We start from the raw sequence: 26,084 nt of genomic DNA on the forward strand, positions 1-26,084 counted from the left end.
TATCCGTCTCAATTTCATCCCTCATCATGCTACTCACATCCATTTGCCTTGTGGCGCTCAGCGCAGTTGTTTCTGCGACCTATCCACTGACACTTCTGTATCAGTTCCCAAACACTCAGTATGTCAATATCGAGAACATTGCTGTTCGTGACAACGGGCAGTTGTTGTTGACGCTGCCTACTGGAGCGGCTCTTGTGCAGCTCGACCCTGCCAACCCGGTCCCTGAAGAGCTCATTCGCCTCGTCGGACCTCAATCTATGGTTGGCATTGCCGAGACTGGGCATGGTGTCTACACTGTCTCGGCGGGCAACTTCAGCTTTGGCCCACAGGTACCTGGCGGCGTTGCTGGCGTGCCTGGGACGTTTTCCGTCTGGACCATCGACCTGACTGGAGACACCGCAAGTGCGAGCCTGGTCACCGAGATCCCCGAAGCCAATACCTTGAATGGCGTCACCGCCCTACCTGGCTCCCCAGATACTGTGCTGATCGCGGATTCAGGCCTCGGTGCAGTGTGGCGAGTCAACATCAAGACAGGGGAATACTCGACTGCCATTTCAGTCCCTGAGTTTGCGCCAACTGCGGATTTTTCCCTCGGCGTCAATGGAGTAAGAGCGCCACGAAAGGGGTCTCTCTTGTGGACAAACTCTGCTCAGGGTACCTACGGTGTCATTTACATCGACGAGAAAGGCAATGCAGGGGGAGCACCATTAGTCATTGCAAACGCACCAAACGGCACCAATTTCGACGACTTCTCGGTCAAAAAAGGTACAGCTTACATTGCCACCCAGCCAAATGCGGTCTACGAAGTCCCATACGATGGAGTGCCAATTCTGATCGCTGGTGGGGGAGACGATGAGACCATTGTCAGTCCAACATCCACGGCACTATCGAAAGATGGCTGCACGCTTTACGTTACAACCGGTGGCGCAGGTGGACCACAGCCAGTGAGTGGCCAAGTGTTCACCATCGGCCTCTGCGATGGCAAGAAGGAGAAAAGATGGATAGCTTAGGGTCTAGCTACTCTACCGCCTACCGTTGTTCATACATACGAGTGTCTGCGGCATTACTAGCAACTGTATTTACGAAACAACTTCTCGCAACCATTCTTCTCTATATCCGATTCGAAGAGTAGCTGTCGTTTGGAAGCTCTCCTTGAGCTTCGAAGGCAGAGCATACAGGACTCAGTAAACGCGTTAGCCTGCGGAAGAACGACATCATAGTAAACAAAGAACCCTGCATCTTGGCCCTGACGATCCAGGGCATCTGCGCAGGTGAGTGGAGTTCCTTCCCCACACCCGACCCAGGAACAACACTTCCCATACACAATTCAAGCCGCAGGTCTGATCTACGGACTGGCCAAGTCGGAGAATACATCTTGGTAGTGATGATGTACCAGGTATATCTGCTGAATATAGGTTCTGGAGGTCTTGGCATTCAAAGGGTGCATAGTCGATGACGCGATGAGCTTCCATCCCCGCGGCGGACCTGGATGGACATATACTTGGCAACGCCTTGTCTTTTGCTTGGTAATAGAGGAAAGAGTGACCTGCCCTCGGCCACGGCAGCGGAACAGGCACAGATAACAGTGAGCTGCGACAGATCCCTGTGGACAATGCGGTGTCATGTCTCAGCTCCGGACTTTGCTAGACAGGTCTATGATGCCGGCAAGCACCTGTCACCTCAAGCCAAGGCGGCGACTGAATTCCCATTTGCTTAGCTACAACTAGACACGGAGATGGTTTGTCAAAAAGACAGGACGCTGTCAACGAAATCAGTTGACAGGGGCGATCCGGTACAAAAGCAGCTTTGTAGAAGCATTCCGCTCGAAATCTGCATCTTTGACTCATCTGTGCATCTTTTCTAAGAACCTCTACATACTCACCACAAACACCATTTCGCTAAGGTTGACACGATGAAGCTCTTTACAACACTTGCAGCTCTCGCGTTCTGCACATCCTCCTTCGTCTCCGCGTGGTCATGCCTTTCCGACGATGACGCGCAAGATATCGTCAACAAATCCATCATCTTCCTCCAGCATGAAGATCCGGAAGAAGCACGCGCCATTGCATACGAGCTCTTCGCGCCTAACATCACCCAATACGGAGACTCGATCAACTACTTAAGGGGCGCTCCAGTAAGCAGATGGCCCTCTCTCTCTTCTCCGGAGGGATTTTGGGGGTTAAAAAGTATGCTAACGTAAGGTTTCTAGCTCGGGACCCCAGTCTACGAAAACGCCACTGCATACATCGAAGGCACGCTCTCCGCGCCCGGAATCCCAGAGGTATGCGTGCTGCTCACACCTTTTCTTCCTGATCTCCTATACCCCTCCGGAGTTCATATGCTAACAGCCTCCCCACAACGCAGATCACACAACTCGCCCTCGTGCACGACTGCAACTCGCTCATCTTCTTCTGGGAGTTCAACGGCATCGGTGGCCCCATGGGCGCGGGCCTTCGCGTGCGCGGCATCTCCTACCAGCAAGTCGACGATAACAACAAGGTGGTGAGCCACAACGTCGAGTTCAATAGTCTGGCGTGGGCAGAGAACACCGGCTTCACGATCGAGTACCCTACTACGGGCACGTATGCGGATGCAGGTCCTGATGCGGAGGGTGGGGAGGCGAAGAGAGGAATAGCTTTCAGAGGGTAAAGACTGCTCGTGGAGAGCTCTGGTAGGCGTTTTCATACGTAGTGCCAGGTCTGTGCTGATCTGATACCAGATCCTGCGGGGCATCAGTAATCAAAATGTGACCGTGTTGAATCTGAGCGGCCCTAGGACGCCGAACACAACCTCGTTTTCATCTATTCTGGAAGGTTTCGGTTTGAGAGCTTCCAACGGCTGACACAAAATGTGCAATGGTATGTAGCATTCAATGCTAACTTTACAATTTTTAGTGCCGCTTGTAGGTAGTTGAGCGTTAACCCAACCCGAAGTGGGAGTAAGGTTTCGTCCACCTCCGCCAAGACTTTCACTGCCTGGAAAAACCTCGCAGCGGATCCACCTTGGTTACCAGAACAATCTTAGGTATTGTCCGGTTCAGAACTGCGCGCTCACATCAAGAGTGAGCTGTAGACAGATCACTAGAAACTGGTGGTACAGCACATGAGAACAGACCTGGAACAAGACGCGTTGATGTGTTCCCAGTGGAACGGTGCAGACAGTGATGAGCCAGTCTACTCCCAGACTGATGCCGAATTCTAAAGTGAGAAAGAGACAAGTCTGCTGCTTACGCGCGGACCATTTGGTGTTAGCTGCTCATCGGCGGCTTTGATGAAGGATTATTGGAACAGTACTGTAGGTCCGTTGTGAAGCAGGCAGTGGAGCCAGCCAAACAGCCCCCAATTTGGAGTAAAGTGGGGTGATCAGACGGCGGGGGATACCCATTCTGGGGAACCGTATCGGAAGTGCCGTTGACGGGTGTTGACTGGCGGTTGATGTAAAGCAAGGACGCCGTAATGCAGCATGGGCAAAAGACGCCAGGGTCTCGAAAACTTTGAGCGTTCTGCTCAGGTACCAAGGCCAAGAGTGGTCATGCCGAGTCACGCAGTAAGGCTCACGTCGCACAGAAGCCTTCGAGGACGCTGATCTTGACTTCCTGGGTCGTCTTGCAAACCTCAGGGTCCCATCCGCCGGTACACAGTGCACCTTGCAGAAGCGCGAACCTTTTTTATGGGGCCACCGACAGCAGTGGAGTCGAGGTCCCCACATTGATGTCCGATCGGTATCTGGACCTGAACACCGCAATGGCAGAACGAGGCTGCACTGATTCGGAACGTCGCTCACCTGGGCTCGTCGATTCATGGAATTTAGTATGAATAAGATCAGATTTCGAAGCAAATAAACGAAGAGCTGGATCAGTCATAAGGTCAGAGGCATTAAGTAGCCGATCCCTTGTCCCTTTCCCCGCAAGCGCCATGGCAGTGCCTAGGCCAAGAAGCGGGATGGCAGCTAGCCACGCCCGGAGCAGTTGGAGTGTCTCCGGACCAAGTGCCCAACACAGACACTGTCGCGTGGTTGATCTCGCCAACCTCTAGCAGCCTCGGTCTGCCGAATATTGTTCCGAGATGCCTTAAACGGTGGGCACGAGTATTAGAGGGCCGTGCACTCCAACGACAGCGCCGTGCCTGCTCCAACTCTTGCTGGCGGATTCGACAGTCACATAGAACGCCAGCCTGTATAATTCGACAATGGCAGACCTCGAAAAGAATGAGGGTCCTCAATCGCTTCACGTTGCCGACATCGCCGGCGGGGGTGATGACCAAAACCAGGTCAACAGCAAGACGATCGTGCAAGCTGCAGCAGACCGCTCCGAATTTGATCATCAGCTGAAGATCAAGGACGCCATCAAGTACTATCGATGGGCCATAATCTGGTGTCTCGTTATCAGTATGACCGTAGTGATGGAAGGCTATGACACCATCCTGATAGGAAACGTGAGGGTTGTCTGACCGCATTCAAACCTCAACCGCTGACAGGAGCAGTTCTATGCGTTTCCCGAGTTCCAGAAGAAGTACGGTCGATGGGTCGGTGTCACTGATAGCACTCGTTCCGGATATCAGCTAGAGCCTGCCTGGCAAGCTGGTATCGGTAACGGTGCCGGCGTTGGTGCTTTCTTCGGCGCGATCATCAACGGGTGGCTCGTAAATCATTTTGGACAAAAGAAGACTATCATCGCGGCGCTTTTCTTCTTGTCCGGCACCATTTTTCTCACGTTCTTCGCCCCGAACATCGAAACCCTGCTGGCTGGTCAGATCTTGTGCGGTCTTCCTTGGGGAGTTTTCGCCACATCCGTAGGTAGAGAGACGACAGTTCCTTGGGCAACACTCTGACTTCTCCGCAGGCTCCAGCGTATGCCAGTGAAATGCTCCCTATGGTACTCCGTGTGTACTTTACTTCGTAAGTACCTCACCTGTTCTGATATCGACCGCTTTATTGCTAATGGTTCGACAGTTGGACCAATATGTGCTTTATCATCGGACAGTTGATCGCGGCGGGCGTGCTGCGAGCATGCCTGGAGCGACAGGATGAGTGGGCGTTCCGCATTCCCTTTGCTATTCAATGGGCCTGGCCTGCGCTTCTGATTCCTGTTCTCTTCTTCGCGCCAGAGTCACCATGGCACCTAGTGAGGCAGGGTCGCCACACAGAAGCCGAGACCGTTTTGCGTCGCCTTCAACAGCCGGAGGCTCCGATCGATCCTAAGCAGACTTTGTCAACCATCATTTACACCAATAACCTGGAACAAGAGCTCTCCGTCGGAACGTCGTACAAGGATTGCTTCCAGTCCTTCGAATTACGCCGGACAGAGATCGCCTGCATCTGCTTCGCAGGTCAAGTTATCTGCGGCAGTCAATTTGCATATTCTGCGACGTACTTCTGGGAGCAAGTAGGCCTTCCTGCTCAGACGACATACAACCTGAATATCGTCGGGACTTCGGTTGCGCTGATTGCGGCAACATGCTCATGGCTCTTCCTTATGCCGAACCTAGGCCGGCGAACCATCTACATGGGAGGTGTTGGATGCATGGCTACCACATTGTTCATCATCGGCATTCTCAACACCTGGGTTGATCGCCGAAGCGTGGGCCTTGCGCAAGCCGTCATGACGGTGATCTGGAAACTGTTCTTCCAGCTCTCGGTAGGACAGCTGGGATGGGCAATACCTGCAGAGGTTGGCTCGACCAGACTTCGCCAAAAGACCATCGTCCTGGCCCGCAACACTTACTACATCTCTCAAGTGATTGCCAACGTGCTCCAGCCATACTTCATGAACCCATCCGCCTGGAACTTACGAGGCTACACAGGCTTCGTTTGGGGAGGTTGCGCAACCGTCGTTTTCATCTGGTGCTTCTTCCGCCTACCGGAAACCAAAGGGCGGACTTTCGAGGAGTTGGACATCCTCTTTGCCGACAAGGTGGCTGCTCGGAAGTTCAAGACCACTGAAGTCGACGCGTTTGACCATAATCAGACGGATGCTCTGAAGAACATGTATGCCCATTGATATGGACAGTAAAGAACGGGGTACCCACTCAGAGATATTTTGGTGAGGTATCGTCGCGGAATGCATGCGGGGAGTCTGGATAGCAGAGGAAGCTCAGCCGTCCCCATCATGATAGCGATGCCGCCATGGGGGACTAGCATCGCTGCTGATCACATTGCATGTCGGCGGCGAAGTCTTTCTGCTGCCTGCAGAAATGATGTTGCTATGGGGACAAAGCCAAGGCACACCAGACCCAATCGGGAGACAAATAAACACTCTGCATGTGACGACAGTGATGACCCGGTCAACGGCGCCGCTCCGCTCACTGCACGGCAATGCCGCAAGCCAATCGATAAACCCTGGTATCCTTGTTCGAGAATGCTTTAAATCCTTCGACTGGTTGCTCAAGACTCGACTGATCTCGCTTGCTTCATTGTTTTGACTCACCTGCATCTCACACGAGGAGCAACAGGCAACAGCACCCGGACATCCTCGCTCATCCAACGCTACGTTCCGCCGCGCGCAGATCCGCGATCAGGGGCTCTTGGATTGCAAGCCTTTCGCTACCAGGTAACGACCGTTTCTGGCCTCCACAACATCTACCGAGCAAACAAACCTCCTCAAACCATAATACATAAGCACGACAACCGCAATGTCGCCTACCAAGAACGCCCACAAGGCTCTCGCCGAACTTTCACCCAACACCACCTCCCCTTCCAAGACCTCGTCCCACGATCAAGTCAAGTCCAAGATATACGAGCCTCTCGACGAGAGCAACAACGTCCTCAAAATGCCCGCCACCGCCTCCTTTCCCATCCACAACAACCACACCACCAACTACATATCGCCCTCGGACGCTATGCAGTCACCCACATCAAAGAAGCTGTCTGACCTCAAGGGCCGTCGCTTTGCCGGCGCAAAGACTAAACAAGGCCTGAGTGGGCGTGAGCTGTTTGCAAAGGCGCGGGCGCAAAACGAGAAGAACAACAGCAGTGGCGCCGTTCGTCCTGCCGAACCCATCTCACCCATGTCGCTCTCGCAGACAGACTCCCAAGCAGACTCGCAAACCTCAGCGGCTTCGTCTCGTAGCTTCGACGATGACTGCTCGTCATAGCTGCAGAAGCGGGCTAGTTCCTGCTAGCAAACGCATGCACACATGGAACTGGCCCTCAAAACCGATTGTCAGGGACAGGCGGCCAGACTCAAACAAACACAGCCCAGATTGCGCCCATCTCTCACTTCTGTCACATGGAGTTCAAGGTGCTCTGGCGCTTCACGATCACTCTTTAACGGATTTCCTTCTTGTCGATAATACCCAACCCCACTATTAGACCACTACCACCATTACTACTATCACTACCGGTTTCCCACCACCACGAACGGCACTTGCTGCATCCACCCAGTACCGCAAAACACGCGGGGCAGCAACAAACAGACTGATACTCCCGGACGGCAATCTTATAATTCCATACAATGTATTCCCCACTACGGCGCGGCACGGCATGGCTTTCCAAGGACTGAAATGGGGTGCCCAACGTGGCTTGAGACTGGATCTGCTTTTTCTTGCGTTTTTGCCGAGATGTGTGTGTGTGTGTTTGTGAGAGAGATGGGGCCGAGGAAGAAGGGCGAGAGAGAAGTGAACGACCGGTCTGTGACCACTGGTGTAGAGTAACTTGTAGTTGAGCAAAGGGGCTGAGAGTGAAAGAATGAAAGAATGCCCGTGAATCCCAGACCCATACAGGCAAGGCAGTTAGACGGAGAGGAAGAAGCCTTTACTCGTGAGACGCCCCACGCTTGTCTCTCTCTCCCTTCGTTCTCGACATATACTTCACATCTTTCGATATTTTCCACAAGATAAAGACGAAGGAAGGTCTTTAAGACGAACAAAAATATACCGGTCGTTTACGGCAAAGTCGTGCGTGCAATTGACTGTTGTATATCGTTTATTGAAAGAAGGGAATCCGACTTTTGGGTATCGCATCCCCCTCGCGCCACCGCATCCGTAATCTGATCTATGGTATTAAAAATTAATCAATCAAGCCCGCCAGCCTCGCATGGCCTGCGGTTTCTCTATTTCCAGACGCGCAAAAAGGGGATTCGTTTTGGTTCTCGCCCGTCATCAATCCGGCATCTCACCGGCATCCACCCATCTCTTCATTTCGCAGCAAACCTCGACCTCGCCCTCAACGCGGCACCAAAATACCACAGGGCCCAAATGCCAATACAGCCACCAAAGGTCAGGCCGGCCAGCAAACTCACCCCCGGTCCCACGCCCAAGTTCAGGAACATGGGCCTGCTGAAATGGATGGCGCCGGCGGCGATGGAGCTGCGGGCGAAATCGTTGCCGGCGAACAGACTGGCCGCGTACTGCGGGTAGGTGAGGGGGATGTAGATGAAGACAACCTGAAAAATGATGAAGATGCCGATGGTGAAAATCGTGATGCCGAGCGTGGGCACGATCCAGTGGATTTGAGGTGAGTTGAAGCCCGTCCAGCCAAAAATGAAGAGGCCCACAGGAACGAGGAAGCAGACGTACAGGCCCGGCACGAGGCGTTTCTCGGGGGCGCCGAGGCCGTGGGCGCGGATCTCGGGCTCGAAGACATATTTCAGGTAGAGCATGTAGGTGGGGATGGAGATGGCGACGCCGACGCTGATGGAGAGGAAAATGAGGCCGATCTCGCCCGCGTTGAGGCCGTAGCCGTGCGTGGGCGTGTTGGCGCGCGGCAGGCCCGTCGCGTACACAAAGGGGAAGACTTCGAAGAAGGAGTAGAAGATGCCGTACATGAGCGCGATGTAGATCGAGGTGAAGAGCACGGCCGGGTCGAGGGCGTTGATCTGGAGGGGACGCCAGAGATTGGAGACGACGACCTCGGAGACGCTGAGTTGGGATTGCGTGATTTCCGATTGCGAGCGGAGGGCGGCGTTGCCGGTGAGTTTGCGGAGGCGGCGGGCGCGTTGGAGGAGAATAGCGTCCGCGGAGGTCTCGGGGAGGAGGGTGAAGAGGATGATGTAGACGGGGGCGGCGAGCCAGACGATCTCCCTGGTTTGATATGTTAGTCTGGGCATGGAGAAAAAGGGCTGGGATGATGCTTACCAGAGCGACCAGTGCCAGTTTGTGGCAGGTACGGAAAACCCAGAGATCATGGGCCCCAGAGCCGGACCGGCAGTGGCGAATGCCGCCCAGCCTGTGAGATAGTAGGGCAGGCGCAGCAAGCTGTAGATGTCACCAATGCTGGCGCCGCCGGTGGCCAAACAAGGAGATCCGAAAAAGCCCTGCAGGAAACGCAGCACGATGAGGGCGGGAAAGTTGTCGACACAGGCGACGCCGATGCTGATGGCTAGGAAGACGCCGAAGGTAGCGATGTAGGGCGGGTTGCGGCCAATACTGGGGATCTCGGACAGAGGCGAGAACAGTAGCGGGCCAATGCCGTAGCCGAGAACATACATGGAGAGGCCGAGGGAAGCTACCTCAGCGCTGACGCCAAATCTGTGCTCGATGTATGGTTGCGAGGGCGTGATGATAGCTGAGCCAATGTAGACAGCCAGAGTGTAGAAGTAGATCTGTACGACAACTAGAGCCTTCTTTCGATGCGTCCAGTTCTGGGGATTAGCCGGGTCGTCGGTCGTGTACCAGTCAACGAGGATGGTGCCATCGCTGGTTCGAGTAGGCGCGATTGGTCTTGAAGGCTGCTGCTTGATGCTTTCCTGCTGTGTTGCGCGGGTATATGCCTGTTCGAGATCGGCTCTCGTGGAGACGTGGGACATCTGTGGCCGCGACATGATCTTGGAGAGATCCCGCTCGACGCCATCATCGCTGCTGGAAGATAGGGACTCCCGATCGGGCGCGGTAGCGGTTTGGGCGAGGGCATTGTCGCGCGTGGAACCTCGCCTCTCGAAGCGAGGGTCGCTCTCGATGTCCTTTTCTTCGCCAGGCGACGGGACTGCATGTGTAGATGCGGAAGAGAAAGTGTCAAGTGGCTTGGTCGTTTCTTCCTTGTAGCCGCTGGGACATTGGAAGCCGTCAACTTCCTCGGGATACTTGAGGATGCGATTTCTGGTCGCAAAGCGGATGATCTGACCAAGCGACGAGTCTCGGATGATGGAGTCCATTCCTTTGGTGGCTGGCACTGCTAGAGCAGTGGTCAGGAGCCAGGCAGGCAGTTAGTAGAGGAGGTTGAGTTCAGGTTGGAAGTCGCAACGGCACTCGAGTCTACGGGGAGTGGCATTATATCTTGCATGACCTTCGTTTAGCTTTTGCGGCTTCGGGCAGATGCAAAACACAGGGTAAGGTCAGTCATTGGTTGGGGTTCTGAATAATCAGCGTGTACAGCATGCTAAACGCCGGGCTACAGGCAAGGGTAGTAGGCAGCGTCCGAGATGGAGTTCCGTCTGGCCCGTGTCGGCGGAGAGACAAAGGACAATTACCAACCCATTGCGTGCTTTTCATGAACTCAAGGGTCCGGGGGCTAGCCAAACCCGCAAAGGATGGGCTGAAAACACAAGTAACAATGGTGAGAGGATGAAGGTTGTCGCGCGTAAGAACGCCAAGACCAGTCGCGGGATGATGTCATGGTGTTTATTACTCATCCTCAGTTTCTTCGCTGCACCATGACAAAGCCTTCACGCTGGCTCGCTATCCCCGTCGCCTGCGCCCGCTTCCAGAAGTTACTTCCTCTAGTGCTTTATAAGGACCCCGTCGGCACCTGATGGGGGCGATGAGTCCCTAATCTTGGCCAGCATTGCCGCCAGTCACCTTGTTGTCACTTTGGGCGATTTGGCAAAGTCTTCGTGTCGAGCTCGAGTCCCAACAGCTGGACGCTCACGGCCGTCGGTGTGACTCACGCGCAACCGTGTCTTCAACTTGCATATGTTGGCGACGTAATTGATGTGCCAAGCTTTGGAATTCGCGAAATATACGAAAGTTTCGCACGTATCCCGCTCGATCAGGCGTCCAAGCGCCGACTCGTTTAGTCGGACTCAAGCGGCTTCCACAAGTCTTCGACAGGCGACGCATCCTCAGATGGCCCATTCGTTGACATTGTCAGTGTCGCGAATAAAGGGTTCATCAATCTGCTTGATGCCCAGGTCCCCGCACAAGACGCACTGCTCCGCTACGAGTCCATCAAGCTCCTGGACCATCTTCAGTCGTTGAGGTCCCACGCTCAGACCCTGGCTAACATCCGCCTGCAGGCTTTTGATCCGTTTCTTCTTGCTGATGCCCGAACTTTCAAGCACGCGCTTACCCAAACAGTCGCTATGAAACGCGTGTTGACATGGAAACACAAAGAACTGTCGACTGAGGACTGGCAGTGTGCAGATCCAGCATCTCTCGCCTGGCTCCACGATAGCATACCGGCTGTCCAGCGCCGCGATCTCGGCTTTGATCTGCTCGGCCGTATGCTGCGAGACGTCCATGTCTTGTTTCAGGCTATCGATATGTTGCGAATACTCTTCGAGAGCGTTGCAGATTTCGTCCTTGAAGTCGTCAATGACAACAAAATCCGGGAAGAATGGTATGAGATCTTCAATCTTGAGCAGCTCACAACGTTTGAGGAACTCAATTGCCTCCTTGATGGACGATGTTTCCTTGATCTTCTTCTCCGCAATCAGCAGCCAGAGCTTCTTCCGCAACTTGTCATCATTCTCCAATCGGTCGGCCACAATTGCTGCAAGCTCGACATCATCATGATCCAGTGCTAGCTCGACCGCTTGCTGATACTGGCCCATGGCGCTGTAGATGTGCACGCATGACTGGACACGATTGTGCTGAATGCACAGTCTCAGCGCAAAATCGGCATCATAGAGTGGAGGCGAAGGCTGTGTCTCTAGGTAGTTGAGCAAGGCTGTCTCGGAGGCCGAAGAGTGGGAAGCCATGATTGAGATTAGCGTGTTATGCACAGCCGCCGGACTGTCTGGCACGGCGTTGACCACAAAGTTGAGATACCGCACTGCTTGATTCTGATTTAGTGGCACGTCGGAAGCATTCTCGTTGTAGCTGAGCAAAGCCGGTAAGATCTTCGGTGGCTCGATGTTGTTGCGGCGCATCAGGATCTCGATGAATCCTGATGGAACGTGGGTCATGAGGACATTGCTGTAGCGGTAGTAGGTGTCGGGGTTGCTCTGCTTGTTCAACACCGACAGTGCTTCGTTCCAGCGCTCTCTCTGGATCCAGTATGAAAGCACATAGTCGTAGTCGGTGATGGTGTTTGCAAAATACAACAGTTCCTCTTCTCGGTCGTGGCTGGCAATGACTTCGTAAATGGTCTTGGAATCGAGGTCCGACTTGTACTTGGAGACAAACTCTTGGAATTCGGTGCGAATCCTCTTGAGCTCCTCTTCGGCGCCTGAAGTACTGGTGTCTTCTGCTAGCTCTCCCTTCGTGGCAACGTGGTCGTCGAGATTGTTGAGCTTGGCCATGTAGATCTGGACAAGCCAGCTCGCAATCATGACTCTCTGCATATAGGATGCCTTCTTGTACGATGAAAGCTTGGTCAACAGATACTTTCGGAGAGCATCGTCTTGACCGTTGTCGATGAGTTGGAGGCATACTTCTTCGAATGCTTTGCTGCTCTTGCCCCAGATACTGGCAGCCTCCAGATACTGGCCTTTGCTGGAGAGGTAGTCGCCAGACGCCGTGGCGACCGAGTCCTTCTGAGCAGCGCCCTTTGCGTATTGTAAGGCAGCATCGTAGTCTTGATTCTGCAGCATGACACGCCATACGTCTCGGTCCTCCCCTTCGGCTCTAATCTCGTAGATCTCTTGTGCGGTGAACAACCAGTAGCTGTTCTTTTTCTGGTCCGCAGCTAGGCCAAGCGCCGTTTGACCAGGGTCAAGAACAGCTTGGTCATACACCACTTTGCCGTCTAGCCTGTTGACGGCCACGACGCGGCCTTCGGCGAGAGCAAGAACGTGCCATTGACTGAGGATCATGGATTGGATGGGATCTTGAATCAGCTTGCGTCCTCCACGAGCTGACACGGTCTCTGGAAAGACCGATCGTGGATGTAGCTTCGCCTTGCTAAATATCTGGCTGCCCAAACTCGGGCTGACGGGCGATGTGAGGAGTTTGCCGGTAAGAACACCTTGAGATGTTAGCCAACCGAAGCTACGGTCTGTTTCTTCTGTGCTTCCCGTGCCTGCCACCTCGGGGGACACTGCCAGGGAGGACGGTGCCGTTGCCGAGACGTTGGTCGCTGTCTGTGTCGATGGGCTCTCCTTCTGAAAAAGATCTGCATATATTGATGCCGAACCCTCTTTACCTTTCCCGCCCATTTTGCCTATCCAGTGATATATTGCGGCATGAGAGGATACCACGACACGCCTCAAATCCGGCTTTCCGGGGATGTTATCGGTCCAGACCCCAGTGACAGCGCCGTCTGGGATTTTCCAAATCTGTGTGCAGTATCGCTCTTCCCGCCTGTAAAACTCGGTGGCCGGCTCAATATATGCTTCGTAGACATTGCCATCGGTAGCACCGATGAGGATCTCCCGGGTCGAAGCTGTAGGCTGTGAAGGATTCCATGCGACTGTCTCAATCGAAATGCCTTTTAAACGAGACAGCGCCTTTGGCTGCTTGGACTGGCTGTGGAGGTAGAAGTTCTCGCCCAAAGTGGTAGTGATGATGAGGTGCGAAGCTGAAGGGTCGAGGAACATGCGTCGTATAAGACCGACTTCACTGGTCTTTTTGGGCAGATCGACATCTGCGGTAGTTAGCATAGGTGCGAAGACCGCGAGCAGCTAGGCTCACCATCAATGTCTTGCGGACTCTCCAGATCAATGCGCAGGATCCGACCGGTCGCAAGAGCAAGGATGAGGACATCATTGGCGACCTGGCCCGCGACGAAGTCAGACGCGATGTTGAACTGTAGCCTGACATGCTCGACGTTGAACAAGGGCAGCTCGGTGTCACCTCCTCCCTGGGCCATGCCGGCGGCGACGTAGCCGGGCTCCAGGTCTAGCGCCATGTTGCGCCGGCAAATCTTACTTTTGTACCATGCGAGCGCCGGTATCGTCGAGGTCTTGTGTTCGAGAGGGTTGTAACGATCGGTCTGCTGAGATGGAGGCTGTAGGTGCTGTCCACGCCGCCGGCGCAGGCGCGATCCCAATGATGCCGGTGGAGTTCGGCGTCGGCGAATTGCAGCCCCGGTGAGCCCCACACATTCACTGCCTGAACCAAAGCTGTCAGGGTGCTAGCAATCTGGGAGATCATACTTCTCTAGATGTGATCCAGAAGGCGCTGGTGACAAGGAGAAGTCTCACGACATTGTGATCACATATAAAAATGCGAAGGCATAATTCCACTGGACTACGTAGTGCTACATCTTCCACGCCGCCTCCCCAGCGCTTCCTCACTTGCCCAGCCTAGCCAGCGCTTCAAACAGCTTACTCCCATCCATAAACACCTCATACCTCTCCGCCAACCACCTCCCATCATCCTCTTTCGCGACCCTACACCAGCTCGCCGCCCTGGTCCACACCTCCCCTCCCCCCACGAGATCGTACCTCACATCCGCCACACCAATAATCTCCCATTTCCCATCCATGCCCATGCCCCCACCCGTGACGAACGCCGTCTCAAAGAAATGCTGACACTTGGTCACGGGGCCCTTTTGCGGGTGCATCATCGAGTCCCGCGCCGCGCGGATGGCGTCGCGCCCGCAGTGCTCGCCGCCGAAAACCAGGACGGCGTGAGGCGTGAAGTAGTTGAGGTAGTCGTTGGTGGGGTCGGACGAGTCGTCCCAGCGTCGGAGGATCGCAGTGAGGGCGTCGCGTGGCACGGGGGGCAGGAGGTCTTGGTTGATGAAGACGTAGGGGTCGCGGTCGCGTGAAGAGGAAGCCATGGTTTGTCACGAACAAGAGGTATTTTCTGTTGTACTCCTTTTGCTAATTGTGTTCAGGGTGTTAGTGGACTTTACGGGCCGTCCGGCGACACGTTTGCCTAAAGGTTTACATCTTTGCTAAAACGGGGCGGGGTAAGTTTAAAGCTTGCTCTCGTGAGGGCAGCATTTGCATCTGACCTCGTATTTGCCCATCTCAGGGCATTTGGGGCGCTATTCTCCAATTACAGAACGACCACAAAAGAGCCCCTCGAGGCCAGATTTCTCACCTTTCAGGCTCTTTCGGTTCCGCCAATACCAACATCGCTGGTCACCGCATCCACGGTAGGATCACACATACTAAATTGGCAAATCGACCATGTACTAGAGTCCGGGCGGCGGTCCTTCTGGTCGTCCCACACTCACTCTCGCATGTGAGGAACAACTACCCTCACCACCTCAACCGCCATCTCAACCCCCATCCACCCGAGGGGTACCCAGTCCGCGCGTTCCCTTACCTTCCGTCCTTTTCCCCCTTCCTCTCCTCCTCCGCCGCCAACTCAACATACTGCCCAATCAAACTCCTCACCATCTCCTCCAGACCGCTAAACCTCACGCCTAACTTCTCTGTCGTCTTCTCACTATCATAGTTTCCCCTCCTCCCCACCACCTGACCCCCCAACGGCACTAGCCCACTCTCCACCGCCGCAGGGAACCACTTCTTCACATACGGATCAATCTCGCTGTACGCCTTGATATCGCCCGGGAAATTGGCCACCAAACGCTCGCCATTACCGAGATTCTTTGCCGTCAGCGCGCGGACGTGCGTCTCCGCCACGTCGTCCACGAGCACGAGGTCCAAGGGTCTGGGTTCGTTGGCTGGTGAGTCCTTGCCTAGCGCGTACAGCAGCATGGTGCCGTTACTGCTGGCGCGATCCAGCAGGCGAGCACGAGTGCGCACAGGTTCGTTGCGGCCCATGGTGTATCCGGGCAGCACCCAGACAATGTCGAAACTTGGCTTGTGCTCTGCGACCCACTCGTTGGCCTTCTGGTGCGCAAGCACCTTGGAAGCCGTGTAGGCCTGCCATTGGCTGGTGCGCTGCTCTTCGGCAGTGGGTGCGACTTTGAGGTCATCGGGCCCAATGAATGTGGCACCTTCACGGGCGGCGAGTATGGCGACCGACGAGGTGATGATGATGCGCGTGAGGCTGCTAGCTCTGGTGGCGGAGCGGAGGAGGTTCAAGGTGCCCTGGATGGCGGGCTGGACGAAATCGTGGTCGGCGTCGAAGTGCGTGCCGCTGCCGGGGATGGTAGCATCGGGAATGGGCGAGGCCACGTGGATGATGTAGGAGACCCCTTGAACGGCATTGTCGAAGGCGCCGGGTGCTAGGAAATCGGGGATCTCAACGAATTCTACCTTGTCGGCGTGGGGCTTGATCGAGGGAAGGCTGCGAAGCTTTTCGGCCATTTGAAGGCTGCGGCTTGAGACGCGGGCGCGGTAACCGGCTTCGAGGGCGACGGCTAGGGTACGGAAACCGATATGTCCGGTAGCGCCGGTGATGAGGACGAGCGGAGCTTCTAAGGAAGTCATGCTGTCATGGATTGTGACACGGGAGTTCGAGGCTGCGATGCTGTTGATGACTATGCTTCTGGTGGTGGTATCAGAGCTGCGTTCAGCTATGGTCGTCGTTGTTCGTGACGCCATCTTCCCTGACTCGCCGTCTCTCCCAAGTTATATAAGCCTTATCGACATCGCGCACAGCTGGCATTAGCCGATGCGGAGACTTACATCCTGCGTCTGGCTGACCTGGCTGGATTTTTCATCATCAAATCTGATTAGTATGGGTGCACTCAGCGGCGATAGACTTGACTGTGTGCCATATCGCTTTCATCACAAGGCTGAAGAGCGACCGGCCAAGAGCAGGTCATACCATTAGGCTGCTGACAAAATCGAGGCATTGGGGAGAGTAATCAAGAACTCCATGCATAGCCAAATGGGTTGCTGCGTCGACGAAGATGACCAATCAGTGGATGCGGCTGGTCAAGAAACCTTCCGAAGTCTGAGGACGTTGACATGTCCCGAAGCTTTGCTGCTGAGCTCGAGTAATTCTGCCGTTGTCCGCTTCTCAAAAAGCATTTTCGCGAGCAGAGGACTTGGCCAACACCTTGCAGTGATAGCTAGTAATAGCCACAACGCTCGTCTGCAATGGGTAGATATGACCGAGACAGCAATTCCGGCGTAGGTGAAATCATCCCGCAGAAATGCCCAATAGGTGATAGTTCCGACCCAGACCCTGCTTTGTGTGGACAGTCAACAGACATCAAATCCGCTTCGACTCGGTGGCTGCTGTTGACCGCCAGTCGGACGAAGGCGATCGCTGTGGCTGCTGCGAATTGGGATAATGCTCATGTATGGATACCACCATGACCACCCTCGCCTTGTAGCCAGCTCATTTTCGATTACAGCCACAGTCAGGCCGTCTATGATAAATTCAGCATGAACGACGCACTTCTCATGACGACTGTCTAGTCAAACAGTCAACCACTGTTGGTTCTCGTACAAGCGTACGAAGGTTCCGGAGGTAAGAGCCAGAGGACTGAAGTATAAAAGGGTCGCTTAGCCGAAACAGGGCAATTCGCGATCCTTCTCACTTCGTCGTCACCGTGGGGGCGGTGGACAACATCTGGAGTTAGCTTGGCATTTTCGCGGCCGTCGACAAGGACGTTACCGAATCGCCGACGTTGAGGGTCCGCGGTATTCAGGCTGTGGCAGTATAAAATGGAGGCGCGTACAGTGAAGGCAGGGGCAGTCAAGCCGAGCCACCAACGCAAACAGAGCATCGACGAGTATTGCGACTTCCTCCGACGACAAGAGATTAAATTCACCAGCGACAAGCGCCGACTCAACATCCAGATCATCTCTGCCGAGATTCTGGGATCCGGCACTGGCACATCGTCAAGGTGATTAGCACTTACCTGATTTGTGCACACACCATGTCGCAAGTACCTCAGCCCCCCAATTTCGCCAGCAAGCTCCAGGGACAGTCTGTCCTCCTGGTCGGCGGTACTGGCGGTGTCGGTCTTGCAGTATCTCATGCACTGCTTCAGTCTGGAGCATCAATCATCCTCACTGGCTCTCGTCAAGTCAAAATCGACTCGGTGGTGAATCAGCTGAAGATTCAGTACCCGGTTCTCCATTTCCGCATTTCAGGTTATGTTTGCGATCTTGGTTCTCCACAGGTAGAGGAAAACGTGGCTGGTCTGTTCAAGCAGCTTGACAAGCTCGACCACATCATCTATATGGCAGGCGACCGTCTCCCCACGCTCGACATCTCCGAGATCACCGCAGACTCTGTCGCCAAGCTCAGTCGCGTCAGAGTCACAGGCGCACTCTTGGTCGTCAAGCACGGCATTTCTCACCTTGAAGCGTCGCCGACATCATCGATCGTACTGACCTCGGGCTCCATAGCCTCCAAACCTATGGTAGGTGGCTGGTCCATTCTGTCCTTCATCGGCGCCGGCCTCGGCGGACTTGCACGACAGCTTGCCTTCGACCTTGCCCCTATCCGCGTCAATTGTGTTGCACCTGGTGTCGTGGCGACGGATCTGTGGGACCCGATGGGTGAGAACGCGAAGCAGTGTTGCTTCAAGAGCGTCTCGAGCACCTATTGCACCGGCAGAGCTGGTCAGGCTGAGGATGTTGCCGAGTCTTACTTGTATGTGGTCAAGGACAATAACATCACCGGCACCATGATTGACACGAATGGAGGAGTCTTCCTCCGATGAGGTATAGTCTCGGCAGAGGTCGGCTTACATTAGAGGGCATGAGCAGATAACATTGCATATCGGGCATGATGTCGTGTCAACAGAGATAGATGTCAATTGAACGAGATTGTCGATAACGTGCTTCTGTACCCGCTTGCACTTCGACTGTTCCGCTAGACTGCTTTAGGTGTAGCCAATTCGGTAGGTGCAGCTCGGGTTGTTTCGTAGCTTCCCCGTACAAAAACCGTGCCGATGCCAAGGGACTTTGTGCCTTCCACGTTTTCTAGCCTGATCGACTGAACACTTTTTCAGTCCAGTCCAACTTCGTATGATCGTGTTCGTGAGCAAGAGCCGGCGTCCAAACATCGCTGTTCGACATGGATTCTTTCGCATATCCAGCCGCGCGGCCCAATGACCCTTGCATGTCATCATCCTTGACTTCGCCACCAATGACATGGGTCGACTTGGAACTTCCGCAGAACTTCTGAAGTCTGCCGTTGCATAGGTTGCTTCATTATTTTTCATCTCACAATTCTGCCCAACGTGATGAGGCTTACAAGCTGCTGGAAAGCTACAACAAGTTGCGTTCTTGATGCCTAAAGCCCAGAGGCTGCCTTCTTTGAGCAAGCTTAAAGATGGGGCAACGCGTCAGCTCATAGACACACTTTTCGAGATCACAAACAGGTCGATGCTTGCACGCTCTACAACTGCTGGGGAAGACGTCTGTGCTACTACCAGGCTCGGCCCGACCGTCTAGGTTGCACACTACTCCGTATCTGTACAGTACTTTTGCCTCGTCTAAGCTAATGATCACCCGGCCCAGCTGATCAGCAAACACTTCGCCTCCATGCAGCCTTCACACCGGCAGTCTTCACACCGCCAGCCTTCACACCACCAACCGCCCACGCGAGCCAAGGCCAGGGTGGTGACTCGCCGCATTCCAGACGAGATATGGGAGTCGTATCATACCGAAGTGGCACAACTGTACTTGGACAAGGATCCCCCCATGAGCCTAAAAGAGCTTCAGGCCCATTTCAGAGACACGCACGGCTTCGCACCTACGTAGGTTCAGTCCCATTCGTTCTCCTGAACGATTGTTGACCCACAGTAGCAAGAAACAGTGGAAAGACCGGTTCCAAAAATGGGGACTGCAGCGCAACCTTGATTGTAAGACAGCAGCAGCTATCCTCCACCTCTTTCGAAACGCCGAGCAAAGAGGTGTCCCATGTTCCGTTTTCCATCACCAACGCGTGAAGACCCTGGAAGATATCAAATCATACATCAAGAAATCGCCCCGCGTAGCCAATGAGCAGGAACTGCTGAAACATCTGCCAGAGCCTGCACAGTGGCCACAAAGTGTGACGAGCAGTACTCAGGCCACATCGGTGGCAAATCTAAGTTCACCCAAATCCGCCACCATTGTTCCGTCGCCAGCATACCAGCTGGGATACTCGACTGACGGACACCTTTTCAATCCGAGCGCCAGGACCGGTCTCAGGAATGCTGATTCCGACGAACCTGTACAAGACACGCACGACTCAAGTTTCGAGCCCCGAATCCATCCTGAAGCTCACCTGTCCATCTCAAGTAGATACACCGGCCCCTACATCGTGGACCCAAGTGCCAATATGACTCGACAGGATGAAAAGCAGCCGCTGCGGTTTTCTCAGGAGTCACAAGGAACGTCTGGTTGGCATGGATTTCAATATCATACTACGGATGTAGTACCGCAGCTTCATACGTACAATAGCCAGGAGCAGTACTTTGATGCTCAGGTGTCAGGTGGTTTGAACAACAGGCAAACCTTCGAGATCCCGTGGGAGGACCACCAGACTGCCTTCGATGCAATCTATGAGCCTTTCGAAGCCCAGGGACAGGATCTTTCACTGCACCCGAATTTTCTGGGCGATTTTCATCTTGCAGCTTCCGTCACACCGCGTCAACTCCCTCCAGGCTCCGACACTGATCTTGAGGTTCAGACAAGGTTTCAAGAGTATGTTGCGAAACTGCTGAGCACTGGTCAAGACCTACGTAACCAGCCTGCCAAAAGTTTCTTCAAGTCATGCTGCGAAGCTATGATTTTCCACGGTCAGGATCAGCGAGAAAGTTGTTCCCAGGCTGTGGAGGCCGCTTCTGTTTCGTTCCAGAGGTTGATCGCCGACCATGCCTCGTATAGGATGAGTTTACCGGTCCTGAACATGATGTCATTCGTCTTTGAGGCCTATGGACAGAAACTGATGAAAAAGAGGATACTGCAACGTCTCCAGCAAGCTACGCAGGAAATGGATGAGCTCAAACGCATTGTGGTCCTTGGCTCGATTGATTTTCTCCTCGACACAGCAGACTGGTCAAGCGACAAGGCTGCTACTAAGCTGGCCAAAACTAGTCAAGTCTACACTTACGCGGTAGAAACGGCAGGACAATCATCCCAACTCGCTATCTCCGCCCGTTACAACCACGCATGGACCCTTCTGGAAGCAGGAAAACCAGACCAGGCCTTGTCAATTCTGAACGGTGAACGGAGCAAGTGTGAGACTGCTTTTGGCATTCATTCTCTACAGACAATAACCTGGATTGCCACACAAGCGCGGGCGCACTTGAAGAATGGTGAGCCTTTGAGTGCAGAGGCCGTGATGACCGAAAGTGCTCTGACAAGAGCGGAGAAAGCTTTCTCCCAGGACCATCCAATATATTGGGAGGTCATGTACCGGATAGGTCTCTTCCTTCTCAATTTTGCCTCCAACAATAGCCTACCAGACCGTACCGAATTTTGCTGGGTCAAGGGTGAGGAAATGGTGCGTCAGACACTGGTATGGCGCGCCCAGTGGCTGGGACCAGAAAATCCACGGACGGCAACTGCGTACAAAGACCTCAAATTCTATCTTGAGAAACAGGGCAAGAATCAAGACGCGACTGCATTGTACAGCTGGTACCGCGCAGAAGCTGGATTGTGATTGATGGCACCAACGCACAGCGCCACCTACCATGGTGCGAAGTGCCTAGTCAACGCCCAAAACGCCCCTTGATACTGATACTATCAAAAGTTCCATTTCCTCGATATTTCAAGCCCATACCAAACGGTTGCAGCGTTCCTGCCTTGAGCTACAAGTCTTTGAGAGCTCTGCTATTCTTCTCGGCGGCCACGAGCTACAGGATGTTTAATGGCTGGGCCAAATCCATGTTGCCCGTCTCCTGGATCTATGAATTTTGCCGAACCACGGGTGGTGTCGTTCCCTTTAGGAGTATCTTTTTTGGAGTAGGAAATGCCGTCGTTCTTTCCAGTAGTAGAGCGGCTCTTCGAAAAGTCTGGCGATGCTAGTATTGAATCTGGTCAGCAAAAGCCTTCTTCAAGATGTTTGAGCCTCACCGTGTCTGTCAGACGTCTTCTGCGTGGACTGAGATGTGCTGTGCTTGCGCGAAGGCGATGACATGATTTCCTGCTCGTCTACTGGTGGACTGCTCATCCAATATCACAGGGCTGATTGGCTGAGATCAAACTCTGGATGTCTCACTGGTGATGGAGAGCAAGGTGGCACTGAGGAACTTGGTCACCGCTGTAACGACTACTGCGCGTAGGAACTTTCGGATGCAGAAGTGCGCACGACAGCGCCCCGGGGCAGACGGGAAGCATTTTGGATCTCGACAGTCGGCACTGCTTGCGCGCAACAACACAGGGGCGGGGTATGAGTTTCCTGACTGGCAGCAGTATCTGCAGCAGAGCCTCAAAACTTGAGGATCAACACGATTCTGCTCTCCGAACTGGCGACTGGTGATTGCGCATGTGACGGGGATGGTGGAGGTGTGTTGACAGCCGCCGTAGGGATTCGTCCGGGTCTTCTGAGCACACGGCTTTAAGTGGCCGGTCCGCGGCGTCAAGCGCCCGTAGTCCACTCATCAGCTGCTGGTGGATCCTGAGTTTGCTGCACCACATCAGCCGGGTGGTAAGCTCCTTGTGGTCTAGACGCCCTAGAGTTAGGGCGGCCATCTGCCACGCACAAGCGGAACTAACACCATGGAGTGTGTGGGCACCAAACAGCCGAGCAGGTTCGTGCCATCTCATCGTGTAACCCTGATCCCGGGCACAATGTCCCGGCTGCAACCTATTGGAACGACCTGCATTGGAGCAACATCCTCCAATGCGTCATGCCAAGTGAGCAATCTTTCCTTGAGATGGCTGCTCGCCCCAGCATGGGGTGGCTCCAACAGACTTGGCCAATTATGTCGGATGCAACGTTATCTTGCACTGGCTACAGGCGCGCGGCACGACGACTTCATCTCTTCTGCAATGGCAGGACCCTATTGGGGGGGCGGTCACTCTCTTCCTCTCACGCCTGTCAGATATGCAAGAAACAGGTAGCACGAGCCCGTTATGGTGTGCTTCTTAGGTGCCGATGTGGCTGCGTCCGGCTGCTAGTTTTGCGGTACTGGATTGTTTACGAATCTTTCTTTATAGCAGATTATGTCAAAAATCGATATGAGGTGAAGGCAAAGCGATGTGTCGAAAAGTGACAAATCTCCAAGCATTGATGGTATCTCGCACCGAATCCTGGTCTGCATGATATGCAGATTTCTTCGACAAGCATAATCTCTTGCTACTTCAGGCTGATTGGAGGATCTGGCCGGTACTGATGACCTGCGGGAAGACTTGCGGAAGTGCGGACGACACCCTAGATCTTGACTCAAAGGCCCCTTCTCAGCCACAAAGCACGTTGACCGGCAGAAGTTCCACGTCACCAAGTAAGGGACTGACTCAGCATACAGCCTCGCATCATACTCAGTCAAGACACGTCGGCAGTACTTACTTCTGACAGCGTCGTTTTTACATGCCAACACCAAATGTATCAAGTATTCTCTGACCACGTTTAAAGGTAAGACGACCTTGAAAGAATGACATGTCACCCAACCAATAGCGCTCACTCCCTATTCGCTGTACGCTTTATTTGTATCCTGACTCTTATCGTCAATATACTCTGGGTCACACTTTCGACCAAGCCAAGCTTCGCGCAACATTCTTGAACGACAAGCTTTAAGTTGACTACGCACTCGAAAGTCACACGCCACTGAAACGAGCCATTTTAAACCCAAATTCGCTCAAGGATCGCATGAAAGCTGTTACTTTTCCCTAGAATGGCCAAGTGCTTGCTCGATGCAGACATTTGGCAGAGGAGCTGTAGCTTTTACTAGTGCTTAAGCTCGACGTCAGACTTAGGCGTGGAACAGAGGTAATGGGGATTATGGCCGAGGAACCCCCTGATGCCTGACGCCTTGCGAAGCGTCGCCAAGAGAACACCGACTCCACTTTGGAGGGTGACTTCTTTCCACGTCAACTATGATTCCTGCCTTGCCACTTCCACATACCAGGCGACATCACCAAAGCCCAATTCGACGATTTGACAGATTGTGTTGTCAAAAGCTGACGCCCATCAGCCCTCACTCCGCGAAAACATCACACCACCTCGCAGACCTTTCGGGCGAACCTTCTTGTTCGGACAAGACTCGGATGTCGAGGATCCGCAAACCTTAGGCAACGGACCGCACGGATATGTGCTGATCGACACATGGCACCCTCGCCGCCATCCGAAATCCCCAATAGCCAAGCTTCATCGCCTGGACTAGGGTCATCTTCGAGCGATGACGCAGACAGCAATAATCAGTACATTGCAGTAGCAGAACTAATCGGTCCCACCTCCTTGTCTACGACCAACTTGAGCCCTTCTGAAGGCAATAGAGAGTCTGCTGATCCCCATCCTCCCTCCAAGATACCACCAGAGCCAGCCACGCTTGACTCTGAAAGCTCCTGCGCTGCAGCGACAGTATCAAATCCGACTCCGCACCACACTCATCCCCCGGAAACGCCGCTGCTGCAGCACGCCACTCCCTCAAAACCTCTTTCCACCGGTACAGCGCGCAATCCACCATTCCGACCCTCCTCGATCACCTCCCATAACCACCCTCACCTAGCCTCCCGCATAGCTCAACTCACCACAACACTCGACTCCACGCAAACCGCCCTCGCCAGCATCCTCGCCGAATTTGAGGCCCTCCCTGATTTCACCTCAAGTGCAAAATCAACATCGACTTCATCCTCTGCCGCACCACCACCCCAAACCCAACTACGACCCCCCGATCCCAACCTCACACTATCACCAATCCAAACCGCCACCCTCCACCGCGCCCACCGCATCCTCGACGCCCACGTCCAAGCGCTCTCACGCTACAACGCCGTGCGCGACGCGGGCTTGGCGCTGTTGGGCTTTGTGGCAGAACGCCGCGGCGTTACGGTTGGGAGTGTCATGGAGGAGATGGGCGTCGAGGAGGGTGATTAGATGATTGCGGTCAGGATGCAAACTGTCTGCCGGTCTGTGATTGATGGAGGAGTAGAGATTTAGTGGACCCATCACTTACTCGCAACCCATATTCGCGTACTCGGGGACACCATATAGAGCGGTTGGCATGGTCCTTGAGCCAGGCGAGAAGTGGGCGGATGGGCAGGACTCGCTGGACTGGCACGAGGTCCCGCGCGAATCACGAGAACAAGAGTCGCGCACAGAATCAACGCAGCTGGTTTGTTTTGCGTTGCGTTGCGTCGCCACGAAAGGGATCTACTTATCACCTTTACCATCTGTCGAAATCTGACGATACGACGGGGCCAGCTATCTCGAAAGCTTCACCAGAGAAACCTATACTCTAATACTATCGAATATCTCCAAAGCCTCGAGGTCCGTGTTAACACCGTCCCGGCTGTCTCGAAAGATGGCTATAGTTGTGAATGGCGAGGAAGGCCAAGCTTCCGTCCAAAGCTTTTTCAGCGTCTCTTCTTGTCGATAGTAAGTAACTGTGTTGAAGGATGTGCAATCTCTAACGGCAAAGAAGATTAGGTTATCGTGGTCTTTGAGGTATTGAGGTCTTCAACACTTTGTTGACTGGTGAATAAATATTGTGGCTTCTCACCCAAGCGCTTGAGGAGAGTTACTGCATCACTTTTTCAAATCCCATACATGCATACTAGGTCGTTTTGTTTCGGCTGATTTTGGCGAATGATGAACGCGATGAACATGATGGGCTGAGGTGAGGTTGAGATACTGCATTATAATCATAATAATGATGAAGCTGATATCGCCGGCTTTCCAATTCCAATGCAAGGTGTTGTTCATCCAAGGCGATCCAAGGCGAACCAAGTCGAGCCAGAAGTCGAGCTGACCTGACATGACCTGATATGAGCTGAGCTGAGCTGAGCTGAGCTGCGCTGCGCGTGCGCGGTGAGTGTATATCTATCCAAATTCCAGAGCCATAGGGGAAGCAGTCGCTCTGTGCTGCTTCGGCTCTGTCCCTCTCCTTGACTTCTGTCCCTGTTCACTGCCACTTCTGCTGCCTCTTCTCCGACCTCTTCTATGCAAGACCGTTCATTGCCACTTTTTGACGATCAAGTGATGACCACCCGACAAGGTAATCAACCGGCTCTCGGCCCTCCGTTCACCTCCTTTACCTCCTCTATCCAAGAGCAGTCCTGCCTTCGCCTCGCCTGC

The 26,084-nt window shown here is 54.0% G+C and overlaps 11 protein-coding genes across 11 annotated transcripts; 7 read left to right on the forward strand and 4 right to left on the reverse strand.

Annotated features, from left to right (window-relative positions):
* Nucleotides 1–26: 26 nt before the first annotated feature.
* HMPREF1541_05180 (uncharacterized protein) lies at nucleotides 27–1,010 on the forward strand (the record flags this gene model as incomplete). Its single annotated transcript, XM_008719521.1, has 1 exon — nucleotides 27–1,010. One exon carries the CDS (start codon nucleotides 27–29, stop codon nucleotides 1,008–1,010), a length of 984 nt encoding a protein of 327 aa, XP_008717743.1.
* A 902-nt stretch (nucleotides 1,011–1,912) lies between these two features.
* Nucleotides 1,913–2,649, forward strand: HMPREF1541_05181 (uncharacterized protein; the record flags this gene model as incomplete). Its single annotated transcript, XM_008719522.1, has 3 exons — nucleotides 1,913–2,134; nucleotides 2,210–2,281; nucleotides 2,365–2,649. 3 exons carry the CDS (start codon nucleotides 1,913–1,915, stop codon nucleotides 2,647–2,649), a joined length of 579 nt encoding a protein of 192 aa, XP_008717744.1.
* Nucleotides 2,650–4,187: 1,538 nt separating this feature from the next.
* Nucleotides 4,188–5,998, forward strand: HMPREF1541_05182 (uncharacterized protein; the record flags this gene model as incomplete). The annotated part of the gene is made up of 4 exons (XM_008719523.1): nucleotides 4,188–4,433; nucleotides 4,482–4,790; nucleotides 4,841–4,896; nucleotides 4,951–5,998. The coding sequence occupies 4 exons, from the start codon at nucleotides 4,188–4,190 to the stop codon at nucleotides 5,996–5,998; spliced, it is 1,659 nt and encodes a 552-aa protein (XP_008717745.1).
* A 631-nt stretch (nucleotides 5,999–6,629) lies between these two features.
* HMPREF1541_05183 (uncharacterized protein) lies at nucleotides 6,630–7,091 on the forward strand (the record flags this gene model as incomplete). Its single annotated transcript, XM_008719524.1, has 1 exon — nucleotides 6,630–7,091. One exon carries the CDS (start codon nucleotides 6,630–6,632, stop codon nucleotides 7,089–7,091), a length of 462 nt encoding a protein of 153 aa, XP_008717746.1.
* A 1,040-nt stretch (nucleotides 7,092–8,131) lies between these two features.
* Nucleotides 8,132–10,087, reverse strand: HMPREF1541_05184 (uncharacterized protein; the record flags this gene model as incomplete). The annotated part of the gene is made up of 2 exons (XM_008719525.1): nucleotides 8,132–9,017; nucleotides 9,072–10,087. The coding sequence occupies 2 exons, from the start codon at nucleotides 10,085–10,087 to the stop codon at nucleotides 8,132–8,134; spliced, it is 1,902 nt and encodes a 633-aa protein (XP_008717747.1).
* A 906-nt stretch (nucleotides 10,088–10,993) lies between these two features.
* Nucleotides 10,994–13,941, reverse strand: HMPREF1541_05185 (uncharacterized protein; the record flags this gene model as incomplete). Its single annotated transcript, XM_008719526.1, has 2 exons — nucleotides 10,994–13,677; nucleotides 13,725–13,941. The coding sequence occupies 2 exons, from the start codon at nucleotides 13,939–13,941 to the stop codon at nucleotides 10,994–10,996; spliced, it is 2,901 nt and encodes a 966-aa protein (XP_008717748.1).
* Nucleotides 13,942–14,325: 384 nt separating this feature from the next.
* HMPREF1541_05186 (uncharacterized protein) lies at nucleotides 14,326–14,817 on the reverse strand (the record flags this gene model as incomplete). Its single annotated transcript, XM_008719527.1, has 1 exon — nucleotides 14,326–14,817. One exon carries the CDS (start codon nucleotides 14,815–14,817, stop codon nucleotides 14,326–14,328), a length of 492 nt encoding a protein of 163 aa, XP_008717749.1.
* A 490-nt stretch (nucleotides 14,818–15,307) lies between these two features.
* HMPREF1541_05187 (uncharacterized protein) lies at nucleotides 15,308–16,384 on the reverse strand (the record flags this gene model as incomplete). Its single annotated transcript, XM_008719528.1, has 1 exon — nucleotides 15,308–16,384. One exon carries the CDS (start codon nucleotides 16,382–16,384, stop codon nucleotides 15,308–15,310), a length of 1,077 nt encoding a protein of 358 aa, XP_008717750.1.
* A 1,403-nt stretch (nucleotides 16,385–17,787) lies between these two features.
* HMPREF1541_05188 (uncharacterized protein) lies at nucleotides 17,788–18,579 on the forward strand (the record flags this gene model as incomplete). The annotated part of the gene is made up of 1 exon (XM_008719529.1): nucleotides 17,788–18,579. The coding sequence occupies one exon, from the start codon at nucleotides 17,788–17,790 to the stop codon at nucleotides 18,577–18,579; it is 792 nt and encodes a 263-aa protein (XP_008717751.1).
* An 826-nt stretch (nucleotides 18,580–19,405) lies between these two features.
* Nucleotides 19,406–21,512, forward strand: HMPREF1541_05189 (uncharacterized protein; the record flags this gene model as incomplete). The annotated part of the gene is made up of 2 exons (XM_008719530.1): nucleotides 19,406–19,620; nucleotides 19,670–21,512. The coding sequence occupies 2 exons, from the start codon at nucleotides 19,406–19,408 to the stop codon at nucleotides 21,510–21,512; spliced, it is 2,058 nt and encodes a 685-aa protein (XP_008717752.1).
* A 2,604-nt stretch (nucleotides 21,513–24,116) lies between these two features.
* Nucleotides 24,117–24,884, forward strand: HMPREF1541_05190 (uncharacterized protein; the record flags this gene model as incomplete). The annotated part of the gene is made up of 1 exon (XM_008719531.1): nucleotides 24,117–24,884. One exon carries the CDS (start codon nucleotides 24,117–24,119, stop codon nucleotides 24,882–24,884), a length of 768 nt encoding a protein of 255 aa, XP_008717753.1.
* Nucleotides 24,885–26,084: the final 1,200 nt, after the last annotated feature.

The sequence above is a fragment of the Cyphellophora europaea genome (assembly GCF_000365145.1).
Source record: "Cyphellophora europaea CBS 101466 unplaced genomic scaffold supercont1.4, whole genome shotgun sequence".
Classification (NCBI taxonomy): Eukaryota; Fungi; Ascomycota; class Eurotiomycetes; order Chaetothyriales; family Cyphellophoraceae; genus Cyphellophora; species Cyphellophora europaea.